The sequence below is a fragment of the Pleuronectes platessa genome, chromosome 7 (assembly GCF_947347685.1).
Source record: "Pleuronectes platessa chromosome 7, fPlePla1.1, whole genome shotgun sequence".
Taxonomy (NCBI): Eukaryota; Metazoa; Chordata; class Actinopteri; order Pleuronectiformes; family Pleuronectidae; genus Pleuronectes; species Pleuronectes platessa.
In genome coordinates this window covers 70801-87024 of record NC_070632.1, presented here as the reverse complement: position 1 = coordinate 87024, position 16224 = coordinate 70801, and the positions used below count along the sequence as shown (strand labels likewise).

Sequence of the window (16224 nt, the reverse complement as noted above, 5' to 3'; positions counted from 1 at the left end):
GGACTCTGGGGTCTGACCTGATCTTGACTCTGATCTAATCTGATCTGACTCTGGACTCTGATCTGGACTCTGACCTGGACTCTGATCTGATTCCAAGTTTTTCCTACGAACTAAAAACGTGTCTTAGTATTAAACCTGTTGACGACCTTTGACCTCTCAGTGAGTGGACACTGAACGTACCGTGACATTTGACCTCTGGATCTCCCCAGAACAGCTCTCGACACTCGCTGCAGGTTCTTCCTCCGAAGCCGGGGCGACAGGAACACTGACCACTGATCTGAGAACAGAACAAACCTTAAACACTGAAGTCTCAACGTGTTCCTGAGTTTAAATATAATTTAGAGAAACACGTCAACATGAGGCCACACTGACATTAAACGAGTGTAGATATAGAAATGTTATAGAAATGTTTCTGTAGCTGAACCCGATTCCATTCTGTCAAACATCACATGAAGTTTTACATATCCACATTTTTGATAAAGAAAAATGAATTAATGACATCAAGAAATAAATAATCAATGACAGACAATGTGACTTAAACACATGTTTATAGAAGATGATCTGGAGAGAGAGATTTCTGATAATTCCAGCTTCTTATTGTTATTATAATGGTATAAATAAAGATGGGTGTGTCCTCACCTCGTTGCAGGACGTCCCGTAAGAGTGTTCGGATTCACAGTCGCAGATCTGACAGCCGCGGCCGCTCGCCATGTTCCAGGTGTCCGGGGCACAGCGGTCGCAGTGTTGACCAATCACGTTCAAGAGACAGGGACACTGGCCGCTGCTGCCGTCACAGTGACAGTCACCGGACGCACAGCTGGAGCTGTCGCTGCCGAGTGTGTCACAAACACACTCTGGAAAACAAGCATCAGGACTGAGATTCAGTTCTTCACGAGTTTCACAAGATTCAAATCAGAGTTTCAATCTAAATATCTCAGATTTAAAATCAGAGTTTCAATCTAAATATCTCAGATTTAAAATCAGAGTTTCAATCAAGATTTCATAGAGATTTAAGAGGTTCAGTGAAAGTTTCAGATCACGTGAGGATTTCATTCTAGTTTATTGCAGAGTTGTGATCTGGATTTGAATCTGGTAATTCAGATTATGGTAAATCCTAAATCCCACAATTTAACATTTCAATATGATTTCTCAATTATCCAGGTTTGGTTTGATCGAAGATTTCAATCACTGGCTCCTCAGATCACAGAGGATGGTTGTTGATGGTTACCCAGTAAACCCAGTCTACTCACTTCTGCAGTCCTGCAGCAGCGCGTTGCCGTAGTAACCCAGTTTGCAGCTCTGGCAGGCGACGCCCACGCTGTGGAACCGGCAGCGCAGACACTCGCCGGTCTGAGCGTCACATGACCCCGGTTCCGACATGTCGATGTTGTTGTTGCACTGACACGGTCGACACTGCCCCCCCACCTCACCAGGGTTTCCATAGTAACCAGGGGAGCACTCATCGCAGCGAGCGCCTGAGGAGGAAGAGAAAGGGTCAGGGTCAGGGTCAGGGTCAGGGTCAAGGTCAAGGTCAGGGTCAGGGTCAGAGTTAGAGTTGGAGTAAGAGTTAGGGTTAGGGTTAGAGGGAGAGAGAAGAGAGGACAAGTCTTGTGAAAGTAAAAGTTCAGTTTAATATCAGTTTTCATCAGTGACGTGTTTCACCTTCAGATGTGTTCGTATAAAAAACTGAACCAAATGATTCAGAACCAGGCTTAAAAATTAAAAACTGTTTTCAACTATTTCCATTTCTTAAACTGACCTCCTGACCTACGGTTCAGAGAGAAGGATATAGGGATTCATTTTGGAATGTAATATTCATATTGTTTTGAACCTGTGTTTTGATAACTTTAGAATGAACCCACATCATGTTTCTAAGGGGGGGGGGGGGGGGGTATTTCCTCTTCCTATTTATAACAGGGACTTTGTTTTTAACCAGTTTTATATACAGTCGCTGAGTGAATGGACTGTATTTAAATAAATAAATATAACTTCCTGTCTCAGCTGAATATTTTCTCTACCTAAGTTTAAAGATGAAACATGAGAACGTTTTTGACTCAAATGTTCTGAACTCAGTTGTAAAAAAAGTGATATCACATTCCTGCTGTGTTATCATCAAAGTGAATCTCCGAGCATCTTCTCTGGTTCAATCAGAAAACTTCAGGCTCAACTTAAACTAACTTTCATGTCCTTTATTCATTGTGTTTCTGGTTCAAACCGGTTCAGGAGATATAATGTTACCTCTGTATCCAGTGCTGCAGACACAGATGGCCTGCTGGGAGTCGTCACTTCGGTAACAGCTTCCTGCAAACTGCCGCCGGCTGCTGGGGCCATCGGGACACATGCAGGGCCGACAGTGGTCACCTGACCCCAGCATGGGGTCACCATAGAAGCCGTCTAGACACCTTTAGACATGAGAGGAAGTGAAGAGGACAACAAAGAAAGTCAACATTCTCTGTTTTCATTCAGTGTGTGTGAGGGAATATTCCACTGACCAGGAGTCTCACTGCTGCGACCGTGACAAACAGGGAGTTTGCTTCACGGCCGATAGACACAGGAGGATTTCATGTCTTTTTTTCATATTACGTTTTAAGTTGTGTAAACTCTGCAGAGCTTACTATTTAAAAGACTCAAAGGCATCTCCAGTCTGAGAATTTCATTATTTCAAATCTCAGGATGAATTCCCATCACATGTGTAGAAGTGTTAACCCGAACCTGTCACAGCTGTGTCCAGTGCTGTGGTCCCTGCAGCTGATGCAGGATCCAGTGTTGGGGTCGCAGTCGTCAGCGTGGCCATTGCATGGGCAGGTCCGACAGGAAGGAAACCCCCAGTGACCCGGCAGGCAGCGATCACACTGTCGACCATACGCACCAGCAGCACAGACACACTGTCCACTGAGCTGATCACAAAATGGATTCTGTGAACCTTGAGGGTCACATGCACATTCTGCAGAAATAATAAAACGAAAAATTCATTAGATGCTGCAGAAAATTCTCTGAGCTTTTATTCAAACAAATCGGGCTAAAACTTGACATAAAAAAATGACTAAAATGATGCTTCTAAACTTTGTTTAAATTGTTGTGAAACATGATCAAAAATTTGACATTACAGGATACATATGTATTTATATTTACTATACTTTCGACATGAAGTAAATATACATCTACAGTACGTTCTATGAGGAGTATATGTATCTTTAATATATTTCTTCATATGTATATATCAGAATGGATGGGGTCAGTCTTACCTCTGCAGCCGTTGGGTCCGAACTGGAATGTGGCCGGAGCACACATGTCACAGTTTCTTCCGACCACATGGGGGCGACACTGACATTGACCCCCACTGGGAACACACACGGTGCTGAGGGAGCCCTGAAGGTCACACTGGCATTCTGGGAAAGCGATTCCAACACAGGGCATGTTCAAAAGCAACATCAACAATGGAAGAATTAACCTCGACACAGATCAATTGATGAGCTGGGACATTTTAAGAACATCTGAGGAATGTGAAGAGGAAGAAACCAGTCGAGCCTCGTAGACATGAAGCTGACGAGTGATCGAAGAGGAAGAAGAAGAAGAAGAAGAAGAAGAAGAAAGACATCAAAATCACTTTTCACTATTGTTTCAAGGAATTGATAAGAGAAAATGAGTCATGATTTCTTTTTGATCTGTGATCGTGTTCTGTGTGAATTTATCTCTTATGATATTTTGATCAGATTAATCAAACCTGTGATCACAGACAAACACAACCTGTAAAATAATGTAGAAAGTTTTTACCACATTTCAGTCAATACAAGCAAATCAATACAACCATTGGAGAACAGCTTGTAACATTTGACTGGATGTAAATCAAATGGAAATACAGTGAGTACAACACACAGATCCCAGAATGCATCAGGCAATGGAATTAAAAAACATCTGCTGCTTTGAACCAACTTGTGGCAGTTGACCACGGGGCTCTCCCACAAACAGCCAAAGACACAGGTGACGCTTTTTAGCATCTTGTATTCTTAACCCTAACTCAAAACATTCAACTTATCTTTGCCCAGTGTCTCGTGAAGTGTCTCAGCACACGTGTCTCGTGCGGTTCAGTTCTGAGGGACTCTCTTGTGTCTCTGTGTGTCGCTGTCACAGCTCTGGCAGCTCCCTGGCGGCTTTTGGATCCAGGGAGAGGGGATTGGCCTATCCCTAACCCTAACCCTAACCCTAACCCTAACCATATCCCTAACCCTAACCCTAACTAGTGTCAGCTGTGCCAATCTCTTCTCCCTGGTTCACCTCCAGGGGCTCTCTGAGCCACCTCCACTAAACTTGATTAAGACAGTGTGGGATTATTAAGGCGGAGTCGTCTGATTAAAGGTGGACTGGCATACCTTTAGCTCCCTGGTGCAACATGGCGGAGATGCTGAAGATGAAGTTTCTGCAGATATCTGTCATTGGTGTCTTCACAACGCTCTGGCTATTCTCTAAACAACGATAACGCTGGAAAACATCCCAGCCGCTGCTGTCACTGGAGTCTCCTCCCTCGGAGGCTGTGAAGATCTCCAGGTTTCTACAGTGCGGCATCAACACGATCTGAGGGGGAAGAAAACCACAACGTTTGTATTCAAACCTCCGTGATTGTTCATATGAAAGTTACTGAGGACACATGACTGTGCACTAACAGACGTACTCTAAACTGCATATTCTAAGTTCCTATACGAATATATACTTTTTTATACTATAAATAATATATTCTGAGCTCTGTTCTTGGCAGTAAACTCTCACAGTAATGGAGTTAATTTACACTGATGCTCACAACTCTTGTCCCATAAGGAAATGAGATGTCTCTCATTTTGCTGTGAAAAGCTGAATTCAGATATAACTGGAATTAGGTCAGGACACCAGCTAGATCAAGAAGAATCAGAGATCCATTAATCATTATATTAAATACATTATCAAGAAAGACTGTTTTGTCTGTGTAACAATATACATACAATATATATGTCTACATAAAATGACACATTCAATTTGTAGAGTTTGCTCACCGAGTCGATGAGTGTGTACGGAGACTGGACGTCACTGACGGCTGAGTACAGAGGCAGACTGAGGCGCACGGTGTAGTTCAGATGAGATTCAAAACAAACTGGTCTGGGGAGAACCACATAGCTGAGGACACAGAGTAAACCCGCTGTAAGTTTATATAAGATCAGGTTCAGGAAAGAAAACGACTTCAGATCCTCTCTCATGCTTCAAGTCAGCGTTGATCTTTTTGATATTCAATCAGATGAAAATACTGGAACTCAAATTAAATAAAGATAGTGAACACATGTTCACAGCTGCTCTGTCTGACTTTGTTCCTGGGACGTTAGTTTTGACTGTTACCGTGAGCCAGGATGAAGTGAAATCATCTGGTTGTCCTCATCAGGTACAGTATTAATACAGCGGCTGTCTGCTGTGATTGGCCCAGGCCTCATCACTGTCATCAGAACTTCCTCCCATTGGTCGGGCAGCTGCAGAACCAACAAACACATTCGATGTCATCGCTTTATTTACTTTCTCATTTATTTATTTATCTTTATTCACATCACTTTCATTTAACTACCGATCTACACTCAATAACCCATAATGCACTATTCTTCCCAAAATAACACCGTGGCCAGTCTGGTACAAACACCATTAAAAGACAAGGTTCGCCATCTCATTCGATCTGCACAACAAAAACAAATGATACTATATATACTATACACCAGGAACGCCAAGGACTTCTATGAGGACCTTCACAATAAAATTGTGGTGAAGTGTAGATGATAGTATCTATATATTGAAAATGTCACCATCCATCTGAGTAATCTGCTGCTGATACCAAGTCTGATTTCAAACCTCATCTTTGATCCAACATTGTTGTTGTTTTTTGTGATAATGACAGTGATTGTTGGTCAACATTAAAACAGTCAGATTTAGACTGTTGCCCCACACAGTTCTTAAACCGAACATGAAATCAAATCAAATATAATAAAATATAATTAAGTATAATTACAAACACCCCACCACTAAAACACTAAACCATTAACAAACAAATCTATCGTCCAAAAAATATACAAATATATGTATAACACATAGATACAACCCAAGGTGGGGCTACACCTTGCAGACCTTACCTGAGGTTCATAGCGGATGATGATGTCATACTCCATGGAGTGAGGGATGTTGTCCACTGAGAACTCCAGGAAGGCCCCCTCAGGGACATGGACCAGGCCGATGCCCGTCCAGGTGGGACTGCGGTCCTGAGGGTGGGGCCTCGGCACCACCATCACCCCCTGCAGAGAAAAGAGGAAAGCATGAAATGAACTTTGACCGTCTCACATGTTGTGTTTCATTGTGTTGTATTAAACAGAAAACCAGGGAACCTCTTTAAATCAGGAAAAGGAAAAGACCTGGAAGGTCATGAGCAAGTTAAAAAGTGCTTCATCAAACTTTACCAACCCGACACTTTGAGCTGATCAAAAGGTCAAAAGATCAAAAAGTGACTCACGGGTCCAAGATTGGCATCTTCGGCCTCGAAGGTGTAGTGATCCAGAGCGATGAAGTAAAATCCAGACTCCACCTGATCGCAGCGCCGCCCAAACATGTGATCTCTGCAGCTGCACTGACCAGTGGCCTGATCACACCTTCAACCACACAGGAAGTAGAACATGTAGATTCAAACTTCACCACCATAAACCACAACATCACTACCATCAGCACCACTTCACATCCACTACTACCAGTCAATAATGGTGTGCTCACAAACTCACTGGTTGTTGATGGCTCCTCCGAGGTCACAGTCACATGGTCTGCAGCCGTCCATATCATTACTGAGGCCCCAGTGCTCCGACTGACACACACACACACACACACACACACACACACACACACACACACACACAAACACACACACACACACACAGTTCAGGGTTCTGTGATAAACTGATTTATTCAACATTAACCTCCTGTATGTAATTTAATATTAAACATATTAAACACAATAATATTGAGTCAAACTTAAATATTCTCATCTGATCGCACTCACTGACTTTACATCATGTTTTATTAGACCCTGACCCTGTGTGACATGATAACTCACCACACACTGGTCACAGTCTCGGCCAATCACCAGACGTTTACAGAAACAACTTCCTGTTTCACTGTCACAGGGATTTCCTCCTGGAACTGTTCCTACAGGGCTGCAGGTACATGCTGCAACAAGAAGAACAAACCGTCAACATAAGCACCAATACTACTGATAATACACACTAATAAGAATAACACAACATTGTGTGTGTTTTTCTGAATCTGTGTGCGTGTGTTTTGTGAGGCTGTGTCCAGGTGTTGTCCACACTTCCTACCTGAACACCCGTCCGGTGAGTCACTCAGTCCGTGATGCGCCTGTTTGCAGCGCTCGCAGCGCTCTCCCTCCACGTTGACTTTACAGCGACACTGACCGGCGATCAGACCGGTTCTCACATCGGTCATCTGGTCACATGATCCCCCATTCAAAGAACCCACAGGGTCACAGCTACAGGCTACAGAGACACACAACGGACAAACAGGGTTGTGTTAACGTTTAATTTAGAATCGAATTCGGACATACTCTCAGTATCAGTACTTTACGATTTCTGTATTTGCAAAAGTGTCCATTGAAAAAATCAGTTTGAATTCTATATGATAATGAAGGATAATGAAGGGTCACAGATTTACAACACAACCCATCACACTAATCACATATCAGATGGTCAGGGCCTGAGAGTCAGAGGTCAAGGGTTAAGGACAAACGGTTTCACTCACGATGGCAGATGTTGGGGTCCCTCACATCTCTCTCTGGATGTTGGTAGTAGAACGGTTTACACTGCTCACAGTTGTGTCCAGCTGTGTTGTGCTGACAGTCGTCACAGACCCCCCCGCTGACATTTCCCGAAGCCACGAACACGGCCATGTCGAAGTGGCATGAGTCAGAGTGCTGGTTACAGTTACACTCTACATACACCACAGAAGAAGAAGAAGAAGAAGAAGAAGAAGAAGAAGAAGAAGAAGAAGAAGAGATTGAGTCAGATGATGCTGATATGTCGTGTTCACTGAAAAACCCAAAAAGTTACAAGCAGCTGTTCCAGACTGAAGGCGTTGACAAATAAATCTACATTTAAATCTTCATTGTATTTCTTGACTGTTTCAGGGGCGAACCAAATCAGTAGAGACCAGCAGAGACCAGACGAAACCAGTAGGGACTTTTAGAAACTGTTAGAGACCAGTAGAGACCAGTTAAGACTCACTCTTGCAGGCGTTGGTATTACGGCCCTCTGCTGGTCCCCAGGGAAGATCGTGGTAGAAATCCTGACACAGTTCACAGTTCAGACCTTTAGTGTTGTGGTTACACCTGCAGTGACCATGAACCTGCAGACAGGAAATGACACAGGACAATATTATCATGTAATCACTAACATCTGGTTCGCCTTTCATTCAGGTTCTGTTAGCATCTCATTAAATGTCTCGTTAACGTCTTATTACCATCCTGTGGTTTAACAACTAAAAGCTCCAGCCTGTTGATCCTGCCTTGAGACAAACCCTGAACACCCTATGAACCCTACAGGACTCACCATGTCTTCCCGGGTCTGTCCATCAGCGTGGGCGGGGGCACACTCAGAGGCGTGTCCATAGCAGAAGCAGTTTCCTCGGACGACCATGTCGTAGATGGCGTAGTAATACTTCTCTTTGATCTCCATACGAGAGTCCAGTAGATTGTCTCCAAGTGTGTGCAGCTTGGTGAACTTCACCCGCAGGTTAGTGATCTTTAACATGTCTGAAAATAATCATCAGTAACTGGTCAACAAGCCATCAATAAGATCAATAACTGATTCATAACAGATGGATATCGGATCCATAAACCTGGCAGTTATTAATGACTTATTGTCTGGTGACAGGAAACATACTCTGGATTTTAGCGCTGTAGGGGTCGTTGATCCTGAACACCGGATCCAGAACTCTGAAAATAACCTAAAAAAATAATCACAACAAATAATTATCAATATTGACATTAATACTTATAGTACTGTGGTAAGGGTAACAGAGTACTGAGCTACCTCTCCCTCAGTGGATGGCTCAATGTCGGAGTAACGTGAGTCACACATGACATCATCCACCTTCTGCATTGGACCCCGGGAAACGGAAGAAAAAGACGTTTCGCAGTCGTACGCGAAATAACGATAAACGTTCCACGTCTTCCCGAAGTCCGCTGATCGCTCAATCACCATGGCAGCAGGACGAAACGTCTACGGGCAAAAGAACAAAACTGAACATTTACATGAATGTAATTTACTAAGTAATAAAATGTATTGTTTATGCATCACTCATGACATCCACATACTTTGTTTGAAATACATGCATCTGAGCTGCAGCCAGTTTGCAGCTACTTAGAATAGCCTTGCAGCTCATACTGTAAAAATGAGGTGTTGACATTGTGATAAACAAGTGACAAGTGTGTCCCCCCCCCCCCCCCAGAATGCTAGGAGCCTGGGTTCTCGACTCTCGATTGTCGACTATCCCTCACGCCAACATTACTGCAACATCACGTTCATGCAGCACAACATCAGGAGATGTTCTCCTGGTCCCGGCTCTGCTCATCTCACACCTACTGCGCCCCCCCCCCACCCCCTCCTGGCAGGTCGACCTGTTGCTGCCCTCCGACATCTGCAGCTCATCCAGAAACCAGCAGCTCCACTGGTCTTTACCCTGAGTTCACTCACACTCCTCCGCTCCCTTCACTGGTTACCAGTGGCTGGATCTGTTCATAAACACTAGTACTTGGTACCGTGCTGTGAACGGATCGGGTCCAGTCTAAATCCAGGACCTGGTCCAACCTTACAGCCTGTCCACTCTGCTCTGCATCGACCAATCAGCTGCTCCCTCACTGGGAGGGACAGTTTCCTGTCCCGGCTCCTAAACGGTGAAACCAGCTCCACATGGACATCAGGACAGGAAGTCCTCACATCTTCCTCCAGACTGAAGACACATCTGTCATCTTCAACTTTGGTTAAGAAGATGATGTCATCTTCAACTTTGGTGTTTTTATATATATAAACTGACTAACACATTCTTTAAAATCTCTTTTATATTGAAACTATCTCAGTGCACAGTTACCCAGAATCCCCAGCTGGGTATAGGAACTAACCTTGAAGGTCATGATGAGGTGAGTGAAGTGGAACTCTGCCTCCAGATCCAGCTGAATGGTGACGTTCTCCTGACCTGCGACAGAACCACAAAACGTTTCTGTTGATCGGAACCGACCCAAAATACAACAGGCTCTGGATCTGACCTGGAGCGCATGTCTGAAAACAGCTGTGGTTTGTTTTGGTTGCTCTGTTTATCAGATTACTAGAAATTCTCTATTTCTTCACCTCTTACTTCTGTTACTCACCGTTTTCAGACTGCCACCACGTCTTCAGTCTGTTCGGAGCAAACGTAGTCACGACATTCCCGACACGATGGCTGTGTGTCTGATCAGCCAGCTCGTCATAGAGCGCCGTGGAGTCACAGGTGAAACACTTCTTCTCTTCCTGATGAGTCAGAGAGAGAGAGAGAGACAGATAGAGAGAGAGAGAGAGAGTGAGACAGAGTATAAGTCATCTTCATATGCATACAGTGTTGTGCACGTTCACACCCCCCATGAACTCGTTCAAAGTTCAGTTCATACAAGTAAACATGAATAGTTCACGTTCATAGTTCACCATTTAAAATCTGAACTAGTTCATAGTTCATCTCATTTCATAGTTTAAAGGTGGAAAGTGAGGCGCTCGGTCGGTCAGCCCGCAATTCTGCTTCCTCCGCTGGTTATTGAATGTAACCAGTTCAATGTACTGGTTTGGGGGTAAATGATGATGGTCTTCACAGCCCCCCCCCCCCCCCCCTCTTTTTATCTATATATATGCTTGTGTGGCTGTAGTGGATGGGCAGGGGGACATTTAATTATGTGATTAGGAAAATTTTAAAGGGGAATACAAAGTATGCATAACTGATTATTTATCATATCAAATATGTCATTAAAACCATTTTTCAGTTTGTTTCCTGGTGCGAGGCGCCCAAAGGTTTAACGGGGGGGGGGGGGTGGATAGGAGCTGCTTGGCTTTCCTTGGCCCTGCGTGGCGCGGTGCTTCCTCGCCCCGGTTTAAACCCGGCGTTATCTGAGGAGAGACAGACCTCAGATAATATGAACGTGTTCATAGTTCAAATCCATTATTTCATCGTTCTCATAAAAAGTATGCACAACACAGTATGCTGATCATTTCAAACACACTCCAGAGTTTTAACGGAGCTCAATACGGTTTTGGTGACATTCTGAAGATACTGTTGACTAATTGGGACTTTTCCAATATGCACCACTAATGATTCAAATCAGATTTCAAGCTTTGATTGTTTTTACAAAAATTAATATAACCTTCTTTAGAGTTTTTGTCTCCAAACAGTCGTAATAAATGACAGTAAGCACATCATTTTAAACATTAAAATGATGTTTAACAATCGTAAAGATAAGGTCTGGCCATAGGCAGTAAGTTATCTCTAACATGTGTACCAGTGTATTGTCTCTGTTTGTTATGGACACACACTCCTGAGCCTCCATGAGGCAGCGTGAGGTTCTGCCTGGTACCTGTCCTCAATTCAAATCCCAACCAATGAATAAATATTCTTCACTGTCACACTTTTTAATTACTTAATTTAAAACATCTAAAAAAGCTTTTCACTCCCACAACTTGAGTATACATTTTGAGAAACACCATTTTTACATTTTCATATGCAGCTCCAACAGTCCACCTTTAATGATTCTTCAGTTTCAACTGATTGAGGAATAAAACTTCCGTCAGCCTCATTATCTGTTGTAGTGTTATAATAACTTACTTTTTAAGAGAACACAGCTTGAAGAGAGAAGCCCTTCACCAATCATTCCTTTCTATATTCAACTTTCAACTGCCTATACATATGTCCCCAATAACACATACATAGAAAACTCTACTAAACCTATTAATTATCTCCTAGCTGCTTTTAGACCCTGAGAACTCTTGGAGACGTTAAGTCTCTTGGACAGTGAAAACTTTCTTGTCCCTAGTGTCCTGTTGGACCTTTTAAGTCCTGTGAGAGAGTAACCACTGTTTGTATGAGCCCATGTCTGAGATGAGGCCAGAGACACCTTCACTCTCATCTGACTAAAGGAGAAGGTTTTAAATAAAACTGACACACAAGACATTTGATTTCCTCTTCTTACCGTTATCTCTGGAATCCTATTCTATCAGCATCTCACTTTCCTGCACCTAAAACATTCTGTCAGTGTAACATCTGTGTCCCTGGTTACTCTGTTCATTAGGCTCTGCCACAACCAGCCCACGGGCCATTCACCGTCACTGCTGCTTTATTGGGGACATGAACTGGCTGTGTCTAGAAGGTTTTCACTGTAACATTGCATTACTTATGAAGGGTGGGACTTGAGACAAATGTTTTTTGGCCAACCTAACCAGCATCATTACCTATAAAAAGCCGTTCTGAATCTCCACATCTCGCTCAACAACCACATTGTCTTTCTCTGTTATACATTCTAGAGGCTAAACTAAGCTAAAATCTTCCACAGAGCAGTTTAGACTGGGACAAACTGGGTGAGCTTCTCGGCTCCACACTTTAAACTCTGAGGGGGATTGACTGCAGCTAAACATCCAGCAAGCAAAGATGAAAGAAAGAAGAGGAAACACTTGGACGCACCACAACTTTCACCGTCTTCCACTCCCGGCATGCACTCAGACAGAGAGAGACAGACGGGGTGGGGGTGGGGATGAGGGTGGGGGTGGGGGGCAGTGAAGGGATAAGGAGGAGGTGAATTCTTAAAATTCCACTGCTGCTGTGGACATTAGTGGATGTTTGAGGACGTTAGTGTTCTTCATTACAACATTTTCCATGAAGTTACAAACTGGTTCTTCTCATGTAGTGAATCCTGTTGTTGTGTTGATGTGTTCAGTTCCATCAGCACATGTGTGTGTCCTGGGAGAGGATCCTCACATGGGACTGAGCTTCATTCACTGGTCATAAAGTTTCTGTTTGACTCGTGTTGAGTTTAGAACAGAGGAAGTTGCTCTTTGTTAAAATCGATGAGACAAATGAAATGCGAGTGATTGATAGTGGACATATCTGGACGTCTCTGGATGTTTGTGGAAACTATGAACAAGTTATTTGAACATAAATCTTTGTTGATCTGTTGTTATCAAGCATTAAAACTTGATTGATATTTTCATGTTCTGCAGAAACTGTAAACTTTCATGTGGGTCTAGATTCAGTGTGTGTTTACTTCACAGAAACATCTGGACAAACATCTGTCTGCTGTTACAGGGAAGTGTTTCCTTATATGGCTTTTTTAAACACAGGAAGTTCTGAAGGCTCACACACACACACTTACAGAAACACACGCACATACATAAACACATACACATGTACAAACACACACACAAAAACAAATTTAAACTGAGTTTTGAAAAATACCTGTAGCTTCTGTATTTAGTCTTTAATATCAACTCTAACTTGTGCAGGGGCCTGTTCTACAAACTGAGTTCAACAGATCCAGCTGAACTTAACCCAACAATCACATCATGCTGGTTATCAACTCGTTAAGTTAACGTGTGCACATGAAAGGGGCGTGGTTAACTGCACATGACCAATGGATTAGTTTGACTGGTTGGTTGTGAGGCTGTACGTTATCTTGTGTTTGTGTTGTTCACATGTTTCACCTGCAGGTGGCTGACGATGCAGAACGGTTCAGGTCGCCTCAGACCACAGGTAGAGGTGGACGACAGTTGCCGAGCTCGGCCAATCAGAAGGTCTCCTGTTGCTGGGTAACAGCTGCCTTCAGTGCAAACGTCACCGAGCTCCGGGAGGATGACATCATCCAGTTCTCCGCCCACATTGGCCCCGCCCTCCTGAGCACAGGCGCACACCTGTAGGACTGAGAGAAGAGACTCTTTAGACAGATAGAGAGAGAGACAGAGAGACAGAGACACAGAGAGAGAGAGAGAGAGAGAGACAGAGAGAGAGAGAGAGAGACAGAGAGAGAGACAGAGAGACAGAGACACAGAGAGAGAGAGAGAGAGAGAGACAGAGAGAGAGAGAGAGAGAGACAGAGAGAGAGACAGAGAGAGAGAGAGAGACAGACAGAGAGAGAGAGAGAGTAAAATATGCAGAACTAAACCGATGACTTCATTGTAAAAGAGTTGTTTTAATGGAGTTATTAACAATAAAGATATTTTAAGTATAAGAAGATTGAAATATTCAAGGTGAGAGAAGTTAAATAAGGAAACAAAAGCAGCCGGTTAGTGAAAACAAATACTTATTCAGATTTAAAGATAAATAAATGAAACAATACAGAAATTGTGTAACCCACTAACATAACCTGCAAATTACAGATATTAAGTGTATAGAAGAGTTTTGCTGAGGATCCAGAATTAAGCACCGATGTTGATTGACACCAACGAAGAAGTGATCAACACTTGGAAATGTTTTCAGATTCAACCTTGTTATGGTTTGTGAACTTTTGATCATTTTTCCACTGTGCGTTAATAGCTGAGAATGAATTCCTTCACACTGACAAAGGTATGTGGACACGTGTCTTACACCCCCCCCCCCCCCGTAAGTGATCGCATCTCAGGTGACGTCTCAATATGTTCCCATTGTATTATCATAACCCTAACCCAAAACTTTGGTTTATTGAGTTTGTTTGTTATTTGCAGTTTTATGACTTTTTGAACATGTGTTGGGCCAAAAAACTTGAAACATTGTAAAAAACTACACATCAACTTTTTGCATTGTTACGGAAACAGCGTTCACATAAAAAGGCTCGAGGTTCATAATCTATCATCGACCACGTCTAAAGGCTCTTCTGACCAAAGTCCAACTGGATGTGGTCAACCTGCTAGGAGGAGTACATTCTGTCATTGTTGCCAGTAGGGGGCGCTAAAACTATTACTGATTTTGGCATGTTCATGTGAAGTTTGGTGCAGATTGAATAATAAAGTTTAAACAATCTTTGACAAAAACTCACTAATCATAACACCTTACATCATCAATGTGTTAATATCACACAGATCATATATGATCTAATTAATCATCGAGGAAATAGATTTCTAACGTGTGTGTGAATCGCTGAAAATGACCACTTAATCCAAAATGGCTGACTCTTGGTATGTCTGGGCCTGATGCAGATGCTCAGCGATCTTCATGCATTTTGGAAAAAATAGATCTGCAGGGCTGCACTTCAGGGGGCGCTATCGAGTCAACTGGGTCCCCCAGGTTCAAGAACCATTTGACACATACAGTTTTTGCAAATGTAAATTTTTCTTGAATTTAGAAAGATTCTTCATAACAGTCACTGCTCGGGTCCGAATTCATGAGTCAGAATATCAGACTGAAAAAGTGAAATCACCAATCTGATTACGAAATGAAATGATCTGATTATTTCCTGATTTAATCATCTCATCCAAGTGATTAAATATCCTTTTATGTATTAATGTTGAAAACAACCTGATTTGATTTTCTGATCATTTTCTCAGTGAAATGATTCATTGATCGATAAACAAACAGAAAACAAACAGTTTGATGTTTTGAGGTGGTTTTTCTCTGTGCTCAGTTTATTTGAACTTAATTATAGTCACGAGTTTGAGAGAAAGCTCGTTTTTTACTCCAGGGAATCTACAACTTTACTTTCATGAATTTAAATAAGGTTTCAAGATGAAATATTGAAATTCAGACCTTTTGTTTGTGCAAATTAAGAATGAATAAAATACTCCTGTTGTGCTGATGTGTTCAGTTCCATCTGTTGGACTTGTGTCCTGGGAGAGGAGCCTCGCGTGGGACTGAACTTTATTCACTGATCACTAAGTTTCTCTGGTCATTTGACTCTTGTTGAGTTTAACGCAGAGGATTTTGGTCCTTGTTAACATCTAAGAGTCTAATAAAATGTGATTGATGAAAAGTAGAAACTCACCGAGAAGCAGCGCGAGCTGAAACTGCGTCATGTTTGAGCTTAGAGACGAGAAACCAGTTCACTTCGTTTAGAACCAGTCCTGTAGAACCAGACCTCCAGACCTCGAGAAGCTCCGACACAGAGTAACGGGGATCTGCACCTCGAACCCGCAGAGACTGAGCACTAAACCCGCAGAGACTCGGTCCTTCACACCTGAGGACCAAATA

The 16224-nt window shown here is 42.8% G+C and overlaps 1 protein-coding gene across 2 annotated transcripts in view; it reads right to left on the bottom strand.

Moving 5' to 3' along the window:
* Positions 1–16224, bottom strand: part of lamb1a (laminin, beta 1a) — a 24196-nt gene extending 7972 nt beyond the window's left edge. Inside the window, exons 1-23 of one of the 2 annotated variants that reach the window (XM_053426224.1) lie at positions 16019–16224; positions 13770–13999; positions 10427–10565; positions 10181–10254; positions 9093–9281; positions 8943–9006; positions 8610–8812; positions 8286–8406; positions 7804–7992; positions 7365–7541; positions 7103–7215; positions 6774–6853; positions 6512–6647; positions 6138–6296; positions 5362–5489; positions 5025–5145; positions 4371–4572; positions 3246–3389; positions 2713–2944; positions 2239–2402; positions 1251–1475; positions 640–854; positions 181–277 (exon numbers count right to left, since the gene is read on the bottom strand). In XM_053426224.1, coding sequence (XP_053282199.1) covers positions 181–277; positions 640–854; positions 1251–1475; positions 2239–2402; positions 2713–2944; positions 3246–3389; positions 4371–4572; positions 5025–5145; positions 5362–5489; positions 6138–6296; positions 6512–6647; positions 6774–6853; positions 7103–7215; positions 7365–7541; positions 7804–7992; positions 8286–8406; positions 8610–8812; positions 8943–9006; positions 9093–9281; positions 10181–10254; positions 10427–10565; positions 13770–13999; positions 16019–16049 — 3433 coding nt within the window. In that variant the 5' untranslated portion in view covers positions 16050–16224. The remainder of the gene's footprint in view (positions 1–180; positions 278–639; positions 855–1250; positions 1476–2238; positions 2403–2712; positions 2945–3245; positions 3390–4370; positions 4573–5024; positions 5146–5361; positions 5490–6137; positions 6297–6511; positions 6648–6773; positions 6854–7102; positions 7216–7364; positions 7542–7803; positions 7993–8285; positions 8407–8609; positions 8813–8942; positions 9007–9092; positions 9282–10180; positions 10255–10426; positions 10566–13769; positions 14000–16018) is intronic. The other variant, XM_053426225.1, reaches the window with a different exon arrangement.